Source organism: Mya arenaria, chromosome 3, assembly GCF_026914265.1.
Source record: "Mya arenaria isolate MELC-2E11 chromosome 3, ASM2691426v1".
Taxonomy (NCBI): Eukaryota; Metazoa; Mollusca; class Bivalvia; order Myida; family Myidae; genus Mya; species Mya arenaria.
Genome location: NC_069124.1, coordinates 85,111,248 through 85,129,971, shown reverse-complemented (window position 1 = coordinate 85,129,971; position 18,724 = coordinate 85,111,248). Strand labels below are relative to the sequence as shown.

Below are 18,724 nucleotides of genomic sequence, written 5' to 3'. Positions count from 1 at the left end.
TACTTTTAATTGCACCAAAAATCTGAACTCTCCAGGGAGATCCCAGACTCGGGCTATGAGGAAATACTGAGCACACAGGCGTGCGCAGGGCAAGCAAACGCCATCAACTTCCTGGAGCATGTGCAGGCCAAGGTGACGGTGAAGAGCAAGAGGAGGGGAGACCTGGTCATCCACTTGACCTCGCCTGCTGGTACACGCTCCACCATCCTCCCTCAGCGACCCAATGACAGCGACAGGTATGCTGAATATTTGCAATTTGTGATCTTTATTTTTGCTGAAGGTCAGGCTAGGCAGAAAATACAAAAATATTACACTTGTGGTCCATTTATTGAATAATAACAGGTATCAATAAATATAAAGTTTGTACTTTCTTCTGGATATATTTAAACTATCGGTCTTGGTGAATGTTTTTAGGATGAAGGGTTTCCAGGATTGGGCGTTCCTGTCTGTCCATTTCTGGGGGGAGAATCCAGTCGGACAATGGAAGCTCGAGATTGAGGTTCAGAAAAACTCCCACGGCTACGTTGGCTCATATGGAGGTTAGCCTGCATACACATGTTCACATATTGTCATTTAGACAACCTACTTCATATCAATGTTTGAATATTGAATTTCTTCCTGCAGTATTTAACATTTACTGAGGTGAATGGTAGTAAATCTGGATTTTACAGACATTGAACAGAAGTGTTAAGGGAATGGGTAGAGAATGTGTTTATTTATATGTTCGTGTTTCTATTCGATCTTGCAGGTGCACAGATGACCAATGACCTGATAGACTGGTCTCTGATCCTCTATGGAACAGAGGATAACCCAGTCAACCTGGTCAAGCCCACCCACCCAACTGTTGAGCCCGCAACAAAGTCATCAACAGGGGTATGTATACAAGGCTTTTGTGTTTTTGTTCCAGGGTTTGTAATGAGGTCTTGCCAGGAGCAGCCATTGCCTTTCACTTCAACTTATGTTTGCACTTGTGTATTAGTCCATATTTTTGTTGGTTAGTTCAAGAAGCACTGTTTTTAAATTTCTTATTTATCATTTAGACATTTTTTGTTTTGTTACAGTGTACAGTTTTCTTTGTTTGTTGTTTGGTTTGTAACATCATGCATATTTTATTTTTATATTTTCAAGTCAACCTATTTATTTCAAATTATAACTAGCTTACCCAAAACTGTGTTGTATTCACAGAGCGAGGGTGTCCGAGGCATAAACTTTCTCCAAAAGTTCCTCACCAAGCATAGAAAACAACCTGTCAGCTAATCTCTCATTTAAACGTGTATTAGGACAGAACTTTGTTGTGTGTGATGTGACAATTTTGCCAATGAGCACAATTGAACAAACCAATATCAGGGAAAAAAATAGGATGCTGTATAATATCGTAAATGTCCTATTATATGTGCGTGTATTAATAGAAGCGAGTCTTTTCATGGGTCTTTTTTTCTGAATCTGTGACATGAACAATTCTTACCTAAACACGAAACTTATAAAATGCAAATTGACTGATTAAAAGAATTCCTTCGGCCCCATGATAGAGCAGCTGCAGTAAAGCCCCATACCCTGTTGTGTACAATGATAGGTGCAAAGGATAGAAGTCACATGATAATATTTCATGTGATATGTTGTTAAACAGATTAAGAAGGCAACAACTATTATAAGTTGTATTGGTTTCATGTGCCACCAATCTTAGTAGATAATTTTCACCCTGATTATTAAATAAAATTTATTACGCTTTTTGTCTTGAACCTTGCAAGATTTTTCTACCCGTTATATTAAAAAAACATTCCTAATTCTTGCTAAACATTGTGAATTGATATATTGATGCCTCATATTCAAGGGTTGACTATTTATTTACACACCAGGGTGTGTATATAAGCAGATACTGATTGCTGATTGGTCAGTCACAGGCCTTCGACTCTGATTTTAAGAGTTTGCTGAATTTTGAAAGATAGTTTTTATTAGTGTGAAGTGTTCTCAAAAAGACACAGGCCTAGCACATTTAATTGGACGTTACGGTTTTTATATTAAAAGCAATTAATCGATAGCATTGTCAACCTAATCATGGAACACTTTCATTCTTAACTTGTTGTCATCTTAATATAAATTAAAACAATATGCTAAAAATACTTGTTTAAAACAAAACAATACTGAAAAGTGTTTTTAAACGAATTGTATTTGAATCATGGAGTGTTTGTTTTATTTTTATTTTTTTTTCTCTCACGACATAGTATCAAAAATAAATTATATGAAGGTATTACGCTTTTTTTATTGACTGAATGTTTTCGATTCACAAAGGTAATGCAGAGCGTTATAAACTTTATTAAAAATAGTGGCAAGGAGAAAGTTTACCAGAAGTAACTGTAACATACAAAAATGTTGCTAAGGTAACTATCACCCCTGACCCCTGTGTGGAACTTGGTTAAGTGTGGGATTCTGGGTCATGTTGATATGTGCAGTTTTCAAATTTAACACATTCCTAATACATCTGTTTTATATTTCATACCTTCATTTTTATATAAAATTGAATTTTCCCTCAACAATATAGGCAGCTTAGCTGAAATATCTTAGCACACAATTATTTTGAATGTCATATGCTATAATAATTATCTCCATTTTTTCCAAGTTTTGAAGACTGCACTTGTGGTTGAGGCAAATGCTTTGTTTGTATACAGACTTTGTGGCTTGTAATCTTGTGTTTCATCCCCGATTGATGTCATCAAGGTCACTTATACTGTTGTGATGATATCTCCTTAATATCAATTTGAATCTAGCTTTCTTTTTTCTTTTTGATGATGGTCTAAAACAATGGTAAAAGTTTTGATTATTGAAAACCACTGAGCTGATGATGTTTTTTAGTACTTCAGACTCATTAGAATAATTATGCTTTGTTTCCCTAGTATTAAGCAAGAAATAACTCTTGTGTGTTTTGAATATCCAACATATATTTTTGTTAAGTACTTCTTGTCACAGCTGCTAGTTTTCGGTTAACAGTACTTGTCCCTGAGATCTTGAGTCATCTGTTTTCCATGTTCAGAAAGTACTACAGTTGTCTTACATATTAACCTGTCTCAAGTTTCATGAACTTAAAGTGAATGTGCTCTTATCATCATATGTTGTTGTCTGTGAACAGTGCCACGTGCAGTGCGAGGGAGGATGTTCCGGACCAGAGGCAAACCAGTGTATCAGCTGTAAGAACTACCACATCCCCGACCAGAGGTAGGCACAACAGCTGTACTGGTAGTATTCTGCAAATATTCTTGTATTCATATACTGGTGGACACATTTACAAAAAACAAACATTTATGTCTGTTATTGTCATATCTTGAACAAATTACATCATCACATCACTGTGTCCAGCTGTAGGTCATTGATATATCAGTGGCTGCAGTAGAATGCTCCACAATGTTATACATTACGTACTGGGAGCCGTTCAATAAAGATCTTAGTTGATCTAAGTTGTAAATTGAAATTATCTTAGTGCCTTGTTTTTCTTATTTGCTACATATTTGAGTGAATTGAATTGAACTTAAGCAAGTATTAAAAATAAATATTTAGCAGAGGAAACGTAAAAAACCCCGATCTGATGCCATTGGTGACTTTCACACAGATTTAAGATAATGGAAGGAAGAATAAAATCTTTTTTAGAAATGGCCCCAAGGCCTTTAGTAACAATCATAGATCAGTAACAGTGCTACCAGTATACATATATCTCTAACATTTTTTATTGCATGTATTTTCTAGTCTGTGTGTGGAAACGTGCCCCAACAACTTTTACGCGGACAGTTACGAGTGTAGGGAATGTCACAGCTCATGCGAAACGTGCACACAGATCTCTGAGAACAAGGTGATGTGTATGAAGTGCAAGCCGGGCTTCCTGCTGGTCGAGGGGAAGGGCACATGCGAGAAGACGTGCGAGAAGGGATACTACAAAAGTATGTGTGCCGTGCCTTATCGGGCCAAGTACTGGAAACAGCTATGGAAATCCTGGTTTAAGTCTTGGAATTTGTATTGATAGCATTCTGAGAGACAGAATGATTCAATATGTCTGGTGCTTTATATTTATTCCCTTAGGTTGACTGAAGAAATTAAATTTATGTCTCAGAATTGTAGTGTTCATTGTTATTAAAACACAAAATGCTTATTTAATGGATTGCCTTAAAGTTATTAGATATAAGTAGTTCTCTAATTGCATATGTTGATTTGGATATGTTATTTTACAAACATTGTGCTAAATTCCATCTGGTTTTGTATACAAAAGGTTATTTACAAATAAATTCTTAGGAAATAATACTACAAAATTATTAAGCCCAAAAGGTTCCTTGAAGGTTAAGAGTTACAATGATTCTTTCAAGAAGTGAAACTGTTTCAGAAAACTATTTTATTTCAGATAGTTCTTAAAATCTGCTTTTGGTGTTGAGATGATTAAACCCTTGGAAACAGTTCTTGGAAATTCTGCCGAGACACCTTAATGTTAGAAACATGTCTGGCACATTATCATGTACAAAGCTTCTATTACATGGAGACACGTGTGTCCATTCACGCTGGTATTATGTGGGTTCTCATGAGATTTTGTGTATAGTTGTCCTTGTGCAAGTCATACAGGTGGTCTAAACACAACTCACGACTTAACGATATTCCTGTGAATATTTTTATGACAGCATGAATATTTTTTTTATCACTGAAGGCTGTTTGAATGATTTTCAAACTTGTTGTCGTCCGTTTACAATGACCGCATATAAACCAAGTCCTGCGTGTTGTTTTTGAACTTGTCTGCCGGGCTGTTACAAGAAGGTAGGATGTGATGTGAATCCCCATGATAGTTGTAGCCCGGTTATGTCTGTAGCTGTCATATAAACTTTTATAACTCTCATCTTCTATAGTACCCTGTCTTGAACTGTAATGGGAATGCCATGCCAGATATCTTTGCACATTGAAGGGTCAATTTTATGGCAGGAATCAAATATTTGTGCATGTCTGATAATTGCGAAGAAATATATATTATCTGCCAGACTAATACATGTTATGTTTTGTCAAGCATGAAGGCATGTCAGTCCTTGCATGGGCTGTTATGAAGCAAGTGGTTAAATGAGTTTATTTGCAAAGGTATGAGTTATGTTCAGGAAATTGCCATATTTAAGTATTCACTATCTATTGGGAAACTGTAGTGAATGAATGGTCTAAGTCCCTACTGTTATGAAGTCATATTTGACCTGTTCCATGCATATTTCAATCATGATTTCCCACATATGTCCCAGCATGATAGGTCCATGGTTCATCCATATTAAACCTTTGGAACATTCAATCTCTTCAACAAATTGGTACATTAAACTGTTTAACAAAAATATTTTATCTCTTTATTCTTTGATAGTATACTTAAGTGTGTATAAAGATATTATGTTTCTGGGATCTATAGTTCCATTTTTATCTTATCTCTTTTATCCTAACGCATTATGGCTAGTGTTTCATCCAGCAGTAAAAACTTTCGCTTTTTTTTAATTTTCATTTTACTATTTCAGATTGAAGAATTCATAGTCTTTGAGTATTTAATACTGTATTAAAACATACGTACATTTCAGATGAGGCTAGCCACCACTGCCGCGTCTGCAGTGGTGTTTGTGCCGAGTGTGAGGGATCCAGCTCCCACTGTTCAGCATGTGGTGATGGCCAGCAACTCAACGGGAAAACGTGTGTCTACGCGAAGGAGTGTGCCACAGGTGAGGACATTCATGGGACTCGATGTTAGCTGCTTCATGTGACCCACTTTGTACAGCTGTACATCCATAATATAGAGAAATATTGGTGTTAAGAATAATAATGAAAATGGTGTTTAGAAGTGCTCTCTATTCATTACTGCATGATAATAGTTGTAATCCTAGGAAGTATTTCTTTGTCAAAAACATCTCCACAGAGTTTGCTATTTTTGTGTTGTTAAAGTAAATTGATAAAAGTCAAAATGTTCAATTAACAAATGTACAGGGGAGTACCTTGAGGAGACGGGGAATTGTCACACATGCCCAGACAGCTGTTTCTCGTGCACCAGCGCAGACAACTGTACTTGCTGTGATAAGGGCAGGTAAGCACTGCAAGAAATATACCAGGCTAGTGAGGATAACTTGAAATTTAATTTGTAAATTCTTTTTTTTTTGTCATTTAAAATTCGAAACCTAAAAAACAAAATACATAGAGGAATTTCTTCTCATCTGTATGTATTGCCCATACTAGCACAGGTACCAGTAAAAAAATAATTAGTTGTCGGACAGTTTTCGAGATTTTCTAGCGTACCTGAGCTCAAGGGTGAGACACTGTGATTGGGTTATTGTCTGTTATCTGTTTCCAGCCATTCATTGTTAGTGGTCAAACCATTTTCCTTTAAACAACATCTCCTTAAGCACTGGGCAATTGGTTTCTCCCTGGCAAAGCTCGGGTGGACAAAAAAACTGCAGAAAAAATGCCGGTTTAATTTAGAAATACTTCCATGGAAATGGTGACTCTTACCAAATTCCTTCAAGCCATGTTGGTTTGAAAAAAAGGGGATGCCAGGGGCATTGGTGGTTTTTAGCTCTACTGGCCAAAGTATGTTGTATGTGCATCCTTGCGTCTGTAAACAATTGCTTGTGAACACTATACAGTCTTCAGTTTTGATTGTATCTCAATGAAACTTGTACAGTATTTAGATATCTATCAGAGCTCGGTTCCTTTCGAAAACCAGATCTGCCCATGCATGCCTAGATTATTGGCCTTGAAAGTATAAAAAAATGCCATTTTTAGCTAAGTCTATTTTTAGCCAAGTCTACATGAGTGAAGTCTTTTTAGCCAAGTTTACATGTAAAGTAAAGTTTAGGATTAAAGGAGACAACTTCCTATTTGGTTGTGCAGTTGGTTTTGTGTACTACTTTCCCTTGTTCTTGTTGAAAGGCCAAAGGCCATTTTTAGCTCTTTTGGCCAAAGTGTCTGTAGTTCACGCATCCATCTAAACACAATTGCTTGTGAATGTTTGTTCAAATTATGCCCCTGGGGTCATTCCTGGCCATTCCCCAGGGTTCACAGGTTTGGTATACTTAAATTGGGAGTGTTTGAAAACCTTTTTGTCTGAAACAGATATGCAGACCCTTGCTATTTTGAATAAGGCATAATTTAGTGGTCCGCTACCATGGTTGTTCAAATTATGCCCCTGGGGTCAAAATTGGCACTGCCCCGGGGGTCACAAGTTTCCTAGAGACTTATTTGAGAAATATTTTCAAAATCTTCTTGTTTCAAACCACAAGGCTCATACCTTGTGTGATATTTGTTGTAGAGCATCATATGCTGACCGTCTAGCAAAACAGTTGAAATTATGCTTCTGGGGCCAAAGCTGGCCCCACCCCTTTTGATCTCCTTTTTTATTTTTAAAGCTACAACAATGAAATTTGAACAATGAGTACAGTTTAGCAAATGAGCATCAAATTGACCTTGACCTTTTGACTATTTTTTTTTATTTTTAAAGCTACAGAAATGACATTTTAACCATGAGTACAATTTTGAAAGCAAATATTATTTTCCTCAGATGACCTTTCCTTGGCATATTAAATTGGTTCATCCAACTAATCTGCTTACCACACCTTCTGACCTCAGATGTTGAACCAGCAACGTTTTCAGCTAACCAAAACACAAAACATGAACTTTATGTTTGTTGCCTATTACCCATACATACATGCTCTGGATTGAAAATGACCCTCTTGGGCCTCTTGTTTGATATTGACATCTTTTAAAATCTTCTACTGAGAAACCACCTTTACCAAACTCTTTTGAGCCAAAATGTTTTGTTTGAAAACATGGCTGCTGGAATGGGGGCTAATTTCCATTAAATGGCTGTATGGAAACTTTAAAAATCTTCTCCTCAGAAACTGCTTGCCAAATATCATGGAAATGTTCCTTGGATGAACAGCTACCAAATTCTTTCAAATTATGTTGGTTTAAAAAAATGACTGCCAAGAGGCGGGGCAAGTCTTCAATATATAACTATATGGAACACTTTGAAGATCTTCTCTTCAGAAAATCTTTTTGTCTCAGCTCACACTGATTATATAAAAGGTTTCTTGTGTTACTAAATTTTCTTCAAATGAGTTTAGTTTGTTGAAAAACATGGCCACCATTGCAAATTGTTAACTACTGTTACATGACTAATAGTAAATTACTGTTACATGGCCAATAGTAAACTACTGTTAATAGCCAATAGTAAACTACTGTTACATGGCTGATAGTAGACTACCGTTACATGGCCAATAGTAAACTACTGTTACATGGCTGATAGTAGACTACCGTTACATGGCCAATAGTAAACTACTGTTACATGACCAATAGTAAACTACCGTTACATGGCCAATAGTAAACTACTGTTACATGGCCAATAGTAGACTACTGTAACATGGCCAATAGTAGACTACTGTTACATGGCCAATAGTAGACTACCGTTACATGGCCAATAGTAGACTACCGTTACATGGCCAATAGTAGACTACCGTTACATGGCCAATAGTAGACTACCGTTACATGGCCAATAGTAAACTACCGTTACATGGTCAATAGTAGACTACCGTTTCATGGCCAATAGAAGACTACCGTTACATGGCCAATAGTAACTACCGTTACATGGCTAATAGTAGACTACCATTACATGGCCAATAGTAGACTACTGTTACATGGCCAATAGAAGACTACCGTTACATGGCCAATAGTAGACTACCGTTACATGGCCAATAGTAGACTACCGTTACATGGCCAATAGTAGACTACCGTTACATGGCCAATAGTAGACTACCGTTACATGGCCAATAGTAAACTACCGTTACATGGCCAATAGTAGACTATGGTTACATGGCCAATAGTAAAGTACTGTTACATGGCCAATAGTAAACTACTGTTACATGGCCAATAGTAAACTACCGTTACATGGCCAATAGTAAACTACCGTTACATGGCCAATAGTAGACTACTGTTACATGGCCAAAATAAGACTACTGTTTCATGGCCAATAGTAGACTACTGTGACATGGCCAATAGAAGAAAACCGTTACATGGCCAATAGTAGACTTCTGTTACATGGCCAATAGTAGACTACCGTTACATGGCCAATAGTAAACTACTGTTACATGGCCAATTGTAGATTACCATTACATGGCCAATAGTAGACTACTGTTACATGGCCAATAGTAAACTACCATTACATGGCCAATAGTAGACTACCGTTACATGGCCAATAGTAGACTACCGTTACATGGCCAATAGTAGACTACCGTTACATGGCCAATAGTAAACTACTGTTACATGGCCTATAGTAAACTACCGTTACATGGCCAATAGTAAACTACTGTTACATGGCCAATAGTAAACTACCGTTACATGGCCAATAGTAAACTACTGTTACATGGCCTATAGTAAACTACCGTTACATGGCCTATAGTAAACTACCGTTACATGGCCAATAGTAAACTACCGTTACATGGCCAATAGTAAACTACCGTTCCATGGCCAATAGTAGACTACTGTTACATGGCCAATATTAAACTACCGTTGCATGGCCAATAGTAAACTACTGGTACATGGCCAATTGTAAACTACTGGTACATGGCCAATAGTAGACTACTGTTACATGGCCTATAGTAGACTACTGTTACATGGCCAATAGTAGACTGCTGTTACATGACCAATAGTAAACTACCGTTACATGGCCAAAAGTAAATTAGTGTTACATGGCCAAAAGTAAATTACTGTTACATGGCCAAAAGTAGACTACTGTGACATCGCCAATAGTAGACTACTAATAGTAGACTACTGTTACATGGCCAATAGTAGACTACTGTTACATGGCCAATAGTAAACTACAGTTACATGGCCAATAGTAAACTACTGTTACATGGCCAATAGTAAACTACCGTTACATGGCCAATAGAAGACTACCGTTACATGGCCAATAGTAGACTACCATTACATGGCCAATAGAAGACTACCGTTACATGGCCAATAGTAGACTACCGTTACATGGCCAATAGTAGACTACCGTTACCTGGCCAATAGTAGACTACTGTTACATGGCCAATATAGACTACCGTTACATGGCCAATAGTAAACTACCGTTACATGGCCAATAGTAGACTACCGTTACATGGCCAATAGTAAACTACCGTTACATGGCCAGTAGTAGACTTCTGTTACATGGCCAATAGAAGACTACTGTTACATGGCCAATAGTAGACTACTGTTACATGGCCAATAGAAGAATACTGTTACATGGCCAATAGTAGACTACTGTTACATGGCCAATAGTAGACTACCGTTACATGGCCAATAGTAAACTTCTGTTACATGGCCAATAGTAAACTACCGTTACATGGCCAATAGTAGACTACTGTTACATGGCCAATAGTAAACTACCATTACATGGCCAATAGTAAACTACCGTTACATGGCCAATAGTAGACTACCATTACATGACCAATAGTAGACTACTGTTACATGGCCAATAGTAAACTTCTGTTACATGGCCAATAGTAAACTACTGTTACATGGCCAATAGTAGACTACTGTTACATGGCCAATAGTAAACTACCATTACATGGCCAATAGTAAACTACCGTTACATGGCCAATAGTAGACTACCGTTACATGACCAATAGTAGACTACCGTTACATGGCCAATAGTAAACTACCGTTACATGGCCTATAGTAGACTACCGTTACATGGCCAATAGTAAACTACTGTTACATGGCCAATAGTAAACTACCGTAACATGGCCAATAGTAGACTACTGTTACATGGCCAATAAAAAACTACCGTTGCATGGCCAATAGTAAACTACTGGTACATGGCCAATAGTAGACTACTGGTACATGGCAAATGGTAAACTATTGATACATGACCAATAGTATACAGTTATTCCATGGTCATTTGGTAACAAGCAAAACTGTTGTCCCGAGGTGGAGGGGTTGACATCTAAACTGTTACCCGAGGCGAGAGCAACAGTACAGAATATCATTCCTATCACCAAGAGACAACAGTTTTGACTGTCACCCAAATAACCATGAAATGTCTTTATTTTTTATTACTTAATCAAAAGTTCATCTAAACAAAAAAGGAAATACACGGTGACTGTTTTATTACCCGGTACCTGATGAAATTTTTCATTTGAACAAAATTTTAAAAACATGATGATGAGATGCCGTCTCAAAGTAAAATTTGGAAATTCCAATGATATCACAGTGCGAGAGAAGAAGAGTTAATATTGTTGGCTTTCATGTAAAACAGCAAAAAATAACAGATTTGTATCTATATAGTGAACCAGGTAATAATAAACTACTGTTACATGTCCAATAGTACTCTACTGTTCCGTTTTGCATATTTCAGCTACCTTCAAAACGGGAGTTGCGTGCACTCATGTGATAATGGTTACCAGCCGTTCCACGTGAACTACAGCTCCAAGTTTGTATTCCAGCAGTGCCAACACTGTGGCGACAGTGAGTGAAAGTTTGTTTATAAAAGATTTTTAAATAGTTTAGTGTATTGGCATTGTGTTGAGATATCAATGGTAAATGCAATTGATTTCTCAGAAAAGTGCCTGGAAGCTTGTCTAAATTGGTTACCGGGTATTACCAACCAAACCAATGAGGTGAAAATCAAGACAGACATGTTTCTGTGTAAAATCTTCCTGCTCAGTCTGATGTTTCATGACATTGTTTCTCAAATGTTGGTCCACACGTGAGTTTAAGCAATTTTTGAGTCACATGTGAAACCTGGCAGACACGTAATGATTAATTTGTTTGGCGGTCTCTACATGTTTTACAATTCAATTTCAAATAAATAATTTTTGACTTACTTGGTGTAGAGACTTCAAGCTTGGTATGCACAGGATGACCTTTACTTAAACCCTGGATAAACAATTTTGGAACACCTGGTGAAGTGTCTTCAAGCTTGGTACGCACAGGATGACCTTTACTTAAACCCTGGATAAACAATTTTGGAACACCTAGTGAAGTGTCTTCAAACTTATTTACGCATTGGTCAGTAGATGCCCCTTATTGATTTTGGAGCCAATAGGTCAAAGGTTAGGGTCATGGTGACCTTGTGTATATTTCAGGATGTCTGTATATTTTTCAGGGTGTAATGTGTGTCCCGAGGGTTTTAATTACGTGACTGGGGTGTGCATCCAGCAGCAGAACTGTCCTGAGGGCACCTACTTCCAGTGGAACTCTATGGTATGGGGGCAGGGTCAACTTTATTCTCTTAGTGTAGCATTCCTATATTATGTGAAAAATAAGTAAATATGGAGTATTTGAATATACTGTCCCTTTGTTTTGGGATTTATTAATTTAAACAATAATACATAAATTGATTCATACAACTTTGATTAAAGGTAAATATGTAGAATTGTTACATTTATTTAAAATATTTTTAATTGAAAACAGGCTGCATTCTTTTAAAGAAACATGAGGGACCTAAGATATAAATATGAGAATCAGTTAAAATATTTACACCGAACATATGAATATGTCTAGCAAGTCATAAACATTTTTGTTTGGTAATCTGTAATGCATTTCATTTTTATTTTTTATTTTTACCCCCTCTTTTTCCTGATATATCCCCATTTTCTCTCCATATATTTCAGTCATGTAAATCCTGTACTGACAACTGTCGTGCATGTATTGGTCCAAGTCAATCGGACTGCCTGGCGTGTGTTGCGCCGTATGGCTACAACAACCTGTTGCGACGCTGCATGACTTGCTGCTCCGCACTCACCTGGAGCAGGGGAGATAAAGACTGCTGTAAATGTGTAGAGGATGGTGAGTGAGAGTTCTCTCTCTTTGTCCATACCATGGTACTGTTTGTCACAAAATGAAAGAGAATGTGACTGATGCCATCACAAGAAGCATAATGGAGCTGCTTTTCTTGCTAGTTCTGATACATTTAGAATTGAGAAAAAAACAAAACATTTTTCCCAATTTGAAATTATATGTATTGTTAAATCAAATATAGCTGTAAGTAAATGATTTGTTATTTTTCATCAGTGTTAACAGGCTGATCAGTAAATTTCAAGTTCACTCACATTAACGTTGTCCATGTTCATATTACAATGTCTTTTGAAGGTAAATGTGATATATCTGCTCAACCTCCGGAGTCATCTGATGCGAAGCAGCTTTTCTCAGTGGCCACACTCATTGTGGTTCTTCTCGTCATAGTCATCACCTGTCTCTCCATATTTGTTGTCGTAGCTGTCTGGATCGGCTGTCGTAGGAACGGAGCGGACAAGTCAGGGTACCGATACTCCGAGCTGAAGACGGATGACATGTCTGTTGATATAGGAGAGGCGTCTTGATCAACACTCTAGTTTAGCTATGTTTGCCTTATCGATATAGGAAACTCTACAAATTGTGAACCATCAAATCATACATCGTGTGTTATATTATATATGTTCTTTTGCAAACTAAAAATGTTTAAGAAATGAAGCACTTTCCTTATAAAAGTATACCTATTGTAAATAACCTTTTTGATTTCACAATTTGAATTCTCTTTAATGCATTTAAAATTGACTATACGTAATTTTAATACTAAAAGTAACATTATAAACCTATTTCTAGCATAATTACACTTTGCTGTCATTTGACTCACAATCAACAAGGAATTATGGTTTGATGGTCAGTGTTACAACTTGTAGCCACATGTGATATTTTTCATTTATATATGACACAATGGTGCAGCAGCAAGGTTGTGTGAATATGTCGGTATATCTGGGTAGATGTTTATGTCAATAAGTGTGTATGTGGGGCAGGGGGAGCGGATGAGGGCATGGAGGCGTCATTATTTGTGTTAACATTTTAACATTATTTACATGCTGAGAGATGACTACAGTGGATGATCGAATAGATTATTGTGACCCTGGACTGTTAAAAGCTATACCACATGTGTATGCTCATTCATGATATATGATTAATACCTTCAAAAACGTGCACATATTCAATTAATGATGCTAAGAAAGTTTAATGATGCTAAGAAAGTTTTTTCCTTGAAAATTTAATTTACTTTCCTCTGCTAATGGAGAAACTGGTTTAAAGTGTGAGCGATTAAGCTTTAGTCCAACATTGATCAAATAACTTACTTCAGGTTTTATATTACATGCTCAATTAATGAAATCAGATTATACAGAAATCAGATTTAGGTTTGCACACACTTTATTTGTGTTTGAAGATTATGTCACAGCCACCCAAATGCATATTTCACGTCGGTATGTTTTTTGTCTCAAGTTGATTGGCCAGATCAAAGAAATCTTTCTCTTATTACAACTTGATTGTAACATGTATGATTACCTATTCTCAAGAAGGATGTACGTTTATAGACATGCTTGGTTCTTCCAGGCTCACATATGTAGGGTTGTTCTCTGTATGTACTGTTAAAGAGTGTCACAGTTATATACATGTATTATGTCCATCTCATTTGAGTTGTGTCAATCTGTTGTGTCACTATATAACATTTAACAACAAATAAATCATTTGTTTGTAGTATGGGATACAAATGTGATGTTCATTCAATATGAGAGTTCTCGCATCATTTTAGTGGTGCCCAGTGGCACGGCATTATGTTTCCATTATTGTAAGTGTTGAGTTAGATTTTGATGCAGGTCATCTCAGTTTCAAGCATAGACTTAACATAGTCTTTATTAGTACAGTGAAAACTCACTAAACCGGACTGGGCAAAATTTCCGGTTTAGTGAGGATTCCGGTTTAGTGAGGATTTGATGTACGGAGTAAGTTTGCTCAAAATATTAACTTTAAAGGGAAGTTGGAAATTGGAATAAAATAAAAACACATAAAGATAACATTTATTTTACATCAACGATGGTTCAAGTAACTTGAAATAATGCATAGAGTATACATGTATATTCATTTATATATCAATGTACATTACAGATACAGTTTATACAGTTTTAGACAGAGGTTGAGACATGATTAAAGCACATGCAAAAGTGATAAACATAATTCTGCGTTTTTATTATCATCTTTTTTCCGAATCTAAAAAAATAAAACAACTCGCGTAATTTAATGCTTGTTAAGTATGTTTGATAGTTTAATTAAAGCACCGCTCTAATTTGATTCACTCATAGATGTCTTTAGATAAAACAACTCTCTAAAATGATCACTTAATAACCGTTTCTAATTCTTTATTTTCTGCAACAAACAAATTAATGTTTCAATCAATTTTCTTTTCACAAGTTTGATTAACGTTTGATTATCGCGCGGCAGTCAATCCACAGCGCAATCATCATTATCGATTATCGAGTTATCACAACATCAAAGGTGCAATATTTTACGACGCACCGGCTGTCAAAACAAAGTGACACGCGATTCGCGAATTCCTAATACACAAAATCATTTTGACATGTTTGAACAAATATATGTGCGGTTTTGCGAGGTAAAATTACGTTGACAACTAACAAATTTTCTCGATTTTTTGTCCGGTATCCGGAATTCCGAGGTTCCGGTAATGTGGGGATTATTTTAAATTGAAAATAGAAGGGGAAAATCGGGACTCTGAAAAAAGAGGATTCCGGTTTTGTGGAGATCCGGTTTAGTGAGGTTCCACTGTAATACCAAAAAACTGATTGTGAAAACTAGTTAGCAGGGTAGTTTCATTTCTGAATTTTCAGTTTTCTTGCCATTTGTCATGATCAAAGTTCATTTTGACATCTTAGCAAATCACTATCACACATACTGCCATTGTGGACTGTATTTATACCAAAGGCATATTACCTACTGCTGCTGCCTTGCACTTTATATTGGCCCAATATCAGATAAAAATTGTATTTTAAATATCTGTGGAAAACTTGTAGATTTGGCACAATGTTGCTGAGTTAATGGATTAAATTTCTCCCCAGATAAATTTATCATATATAGTTTGCTTATTCCAAGACTTATTTCTGTAAGAAAAAAATACAAGTTATGTTATTACAGTACAAAGGATAAAAAAGTTTTTAAAAATTAAAATTCTAAGCTTTTTAAATGCCAGTTTACTCAGTAATTTTTTTCATAATCACAAAAAGAAATCAGATCTGTTTTGTCTTGTGTTATTTTTTCTGTGTGTAAGAGAAGTGACTTGTATGTAATTGTTCTATAAATGTTTATTTGTGAGGCTGTTTGATGGCATAAATCCATATTCTTGCATATGCTGGCTGCAGAGTGAGAAATTTATAAACGACCACTATATAGCAGTAATTTGGCCTGGGTGTTTTTGTATGCATGACTTTTATCATAACTTCAGTCTTTCATTTAGTTGTATGCATACAATTATTGCACACTTTATTCTTGTACAATTTTTATTCGTAGTTTGTGCAGGATTTTTGTAACCCTTGAACAAATGTTTTGGAACAATATATACTTGTATTTCTGGCTGTTTTAGTCTACATAGATGTATAAATAACATGTTTTGCACATAGAGTTTAACATAGACGATGTATCCACTGTTTAAAGCTGCACTCTCACAGATTGAACGTTTTAACAACTTTTTTATTTACTGTCTTAGAACGAGCCAATTTTTGCGACAGGTTTTTATGTTTTAAATTAAAAAAATAATGTTTTATGCATTTTACGGTTTTTGACCATAAAACATTAATTTTTGAACGCAAATATGAAAATCTGCGATCTGATCTTTTGTCAGCAATCTTTTATCATTGGTTTGCAGATATTTTCGCAAAAAAATTCTCTTTCCAAGACAAAAATTAAGTAAGTTGTAGAAACATTATATCTGTGAGAGTGCAGCTTTAAAGATAGTGAAACAATAATGTTGCATGTATTATGAAATAATATAATATGCATTGAATGACAAGATAAGCTAATCAATGTAAAGCAGGCCTTCTGTGTTCCTGCTTGATATTCAAATTTTCTCTACCAAAACTTTCATTTTGCATAATTGTATGAAATGCATTAACAGAATATAAAGGGGAACCTTTTACTTGAATACATGTAGTAAAGTCTTTGAGTGTTTAATGTATAATTGATTATAGTATATGTGTTTATCGTTTTGAATATATTGTTGTTTTTTGAGGCTATATTTCTGTTACTGCATGGATAAGATATATTAAGAAAATGTTTAAGCACCAAACCCATGCCACAAGTGGAAGAAAAACATACCCTTTCTTAAATTGTACAGCTGATGAGCAGAACTAAGGTCACTTCATCTAATGTTTGAAGTTAATACAACTAGTATTATTTGCTGATTGTTACAGAAATCCATGTTTAATTGATGTTTGATTGGATATTGCTTACCACTTTTCTCACATACCGGTACTGAATTAAACGGAGAAATATTAGAATACATTTTAAAACATTCTTCATCAATTTTTGCCTCAGGAATCTTATATTTAGTCTCGAGCAGTTTCATAGTTTTGACTGTTCATATAATGTACAGTCAATGTGTCGACTTTCCCACCTAACACAAAACTGTTTCTGGTATCTATGGTCAACCAGAATACCTCCAAGGAAGTTTTATCCCTACACTTGTATTTTAAGTTAACTTCCATGGTTTTATTAATGAAATAATGTTTGTGTGTATAAGAAGTCATGAATTATGGTTCTAGAAAAAGATTGTAAGTTTTATACATATTTACATTTCTGCTGCGTGTATATTACCTTCAAACCTTAACCAGGGTACCTGTGCGGAGAAGGCTAAGTTAGTGCTGAGTGTACTAGTACACACTGTGCAGACGTGACCGAGTTAGTGCTGAGTGTATTAGTACACACTGTGCAGACGTGACCGAGTAAGTGCTGAGTGTATTAGTACACACTTTGCAGACGTGACCGAGTTAGTGCTGAGTGTACAAGACGTGACCGAGTTAGTGCTGAGTGTATTAGTACACACTTTGCAGACGTGACCGAGTTAGTGCTGAGTGTACAAGACGTGACAGAGTTAGTGCTGAGTGTATTAGTACACACTTTGCAGACGTGACCGAGTTAGTGCTGAGTGTACAAGTACACACTGCACAGACGTGACCGAGTTTGTGCTGAGTGTACTAGTACGCTGCGCAGACGTGACCGAGTTTGTGCTGAGTGTACTAATACACTGTGCATACGTGACTGAACCATTAAATCGGCATTAGCAGTGCCCAGCCTGGCAAAAAATAGTAAATATCTTAAGTGTTTTGCGCATATGTCTATATACTAGCTATACCCATTCGCGAACAGCTCAATTCCCCGCTTGATTAATAAAATCCGATTAACGACTTGATGGTTTCGTCAAAAGCTCTCTTAAAGCAGCCTCGTCCGACAATCACATTAGCGGAGACATTTTTGTAAAATTTAAAATGATCATTTTATGAATAAAATAATGTTCTAATAGTTTGTTATCTGCAGTGACCTGGTTTTGGTTGGTAATGTTTATTATACAAAACTGTTTTTGTTTTGTTGTTTATACAATTATATTTATAAAATGCAAATAAATCAGATGTATATTTCTTCTCCTGTGTTCTTACGTTTGTTCTCAATATATATATATGTATCGCTGCGCAGACCACAGTGATTGTGGTAAGGCTCCAGGTGCGTTCTTCGGCTATCGCCGACAAAGAAGGGAAGGCACTAATTTCATTTCGACTCAAATAAGAATCGGGAACAATATTATTGCATCATATCAGGAATAATTCTGTTTATGACAGTCGTCTGAATTATTTGTAGGAGTGGCGGCTATTGATTTGATTTTCCGACAATTACAAACCAG

General features: G+C 36.1%; 1 protein-coding gene across 2 annotated transcripts in view; it reads left to right on the top strand.

Moving 5' to 3' along the window:
• The window catches only part of LOC128225563 (furin-like protease kpc-1), a 48,189-nt gene extending 29,722 nt beyond the window's left edge, over positions 1 to 18,467 (top strand). For both annotated transcript variants that reach the window (XM_052935429.1, XM_052935430.1), the window contains exons 12-22: positions 36 to 236; positions 415 to 539; positions 749 to 873; positions 3,125 to 3,210; positions 3,736 to 3,926; positions 5,571 to 5,708; positions 5,971 to 6,067; positions 11,375 to 11,484; positions 12,125 to 12,222; positions 12,633 to 12,807; positions 13,111 to 18,467. In XM_052935429.1, the coding sequence (XP_052791389.1) occupies positions 36 to 236; positions 415 to 539; positions 749 to 873; positions 3,125 to 3,210; positions 3,736 to 3,926; positions 5,571 to 5,708; positions 5,971 to 6,067; positions 11,375 to 11,484; positions 12,125 to 12,222; positions 12,633 to 12,807; positions 13,111 to 13,340 (1,576 nt within the window). In that variant the 3' untranslated portion in view covers positions 13,341 to 18,467. The remainder of the gene's footprint in view (positions 1 to 35; positions 237 to 414; positions 540 to 748; positions 874 to 3,124; positions 3,211 to 3,735; positions 3,927 to 5,570; positions 5,709 to 5,970; positions 6,068 to 11,374; positions 11,485 to 12,124; positions 12,223 to 12,632; positions 12,808 to 13,110) is intronic.
• The last annotated feature ends 257 nt before the right edge of the window (positions 18,468 to 18,724 follow it).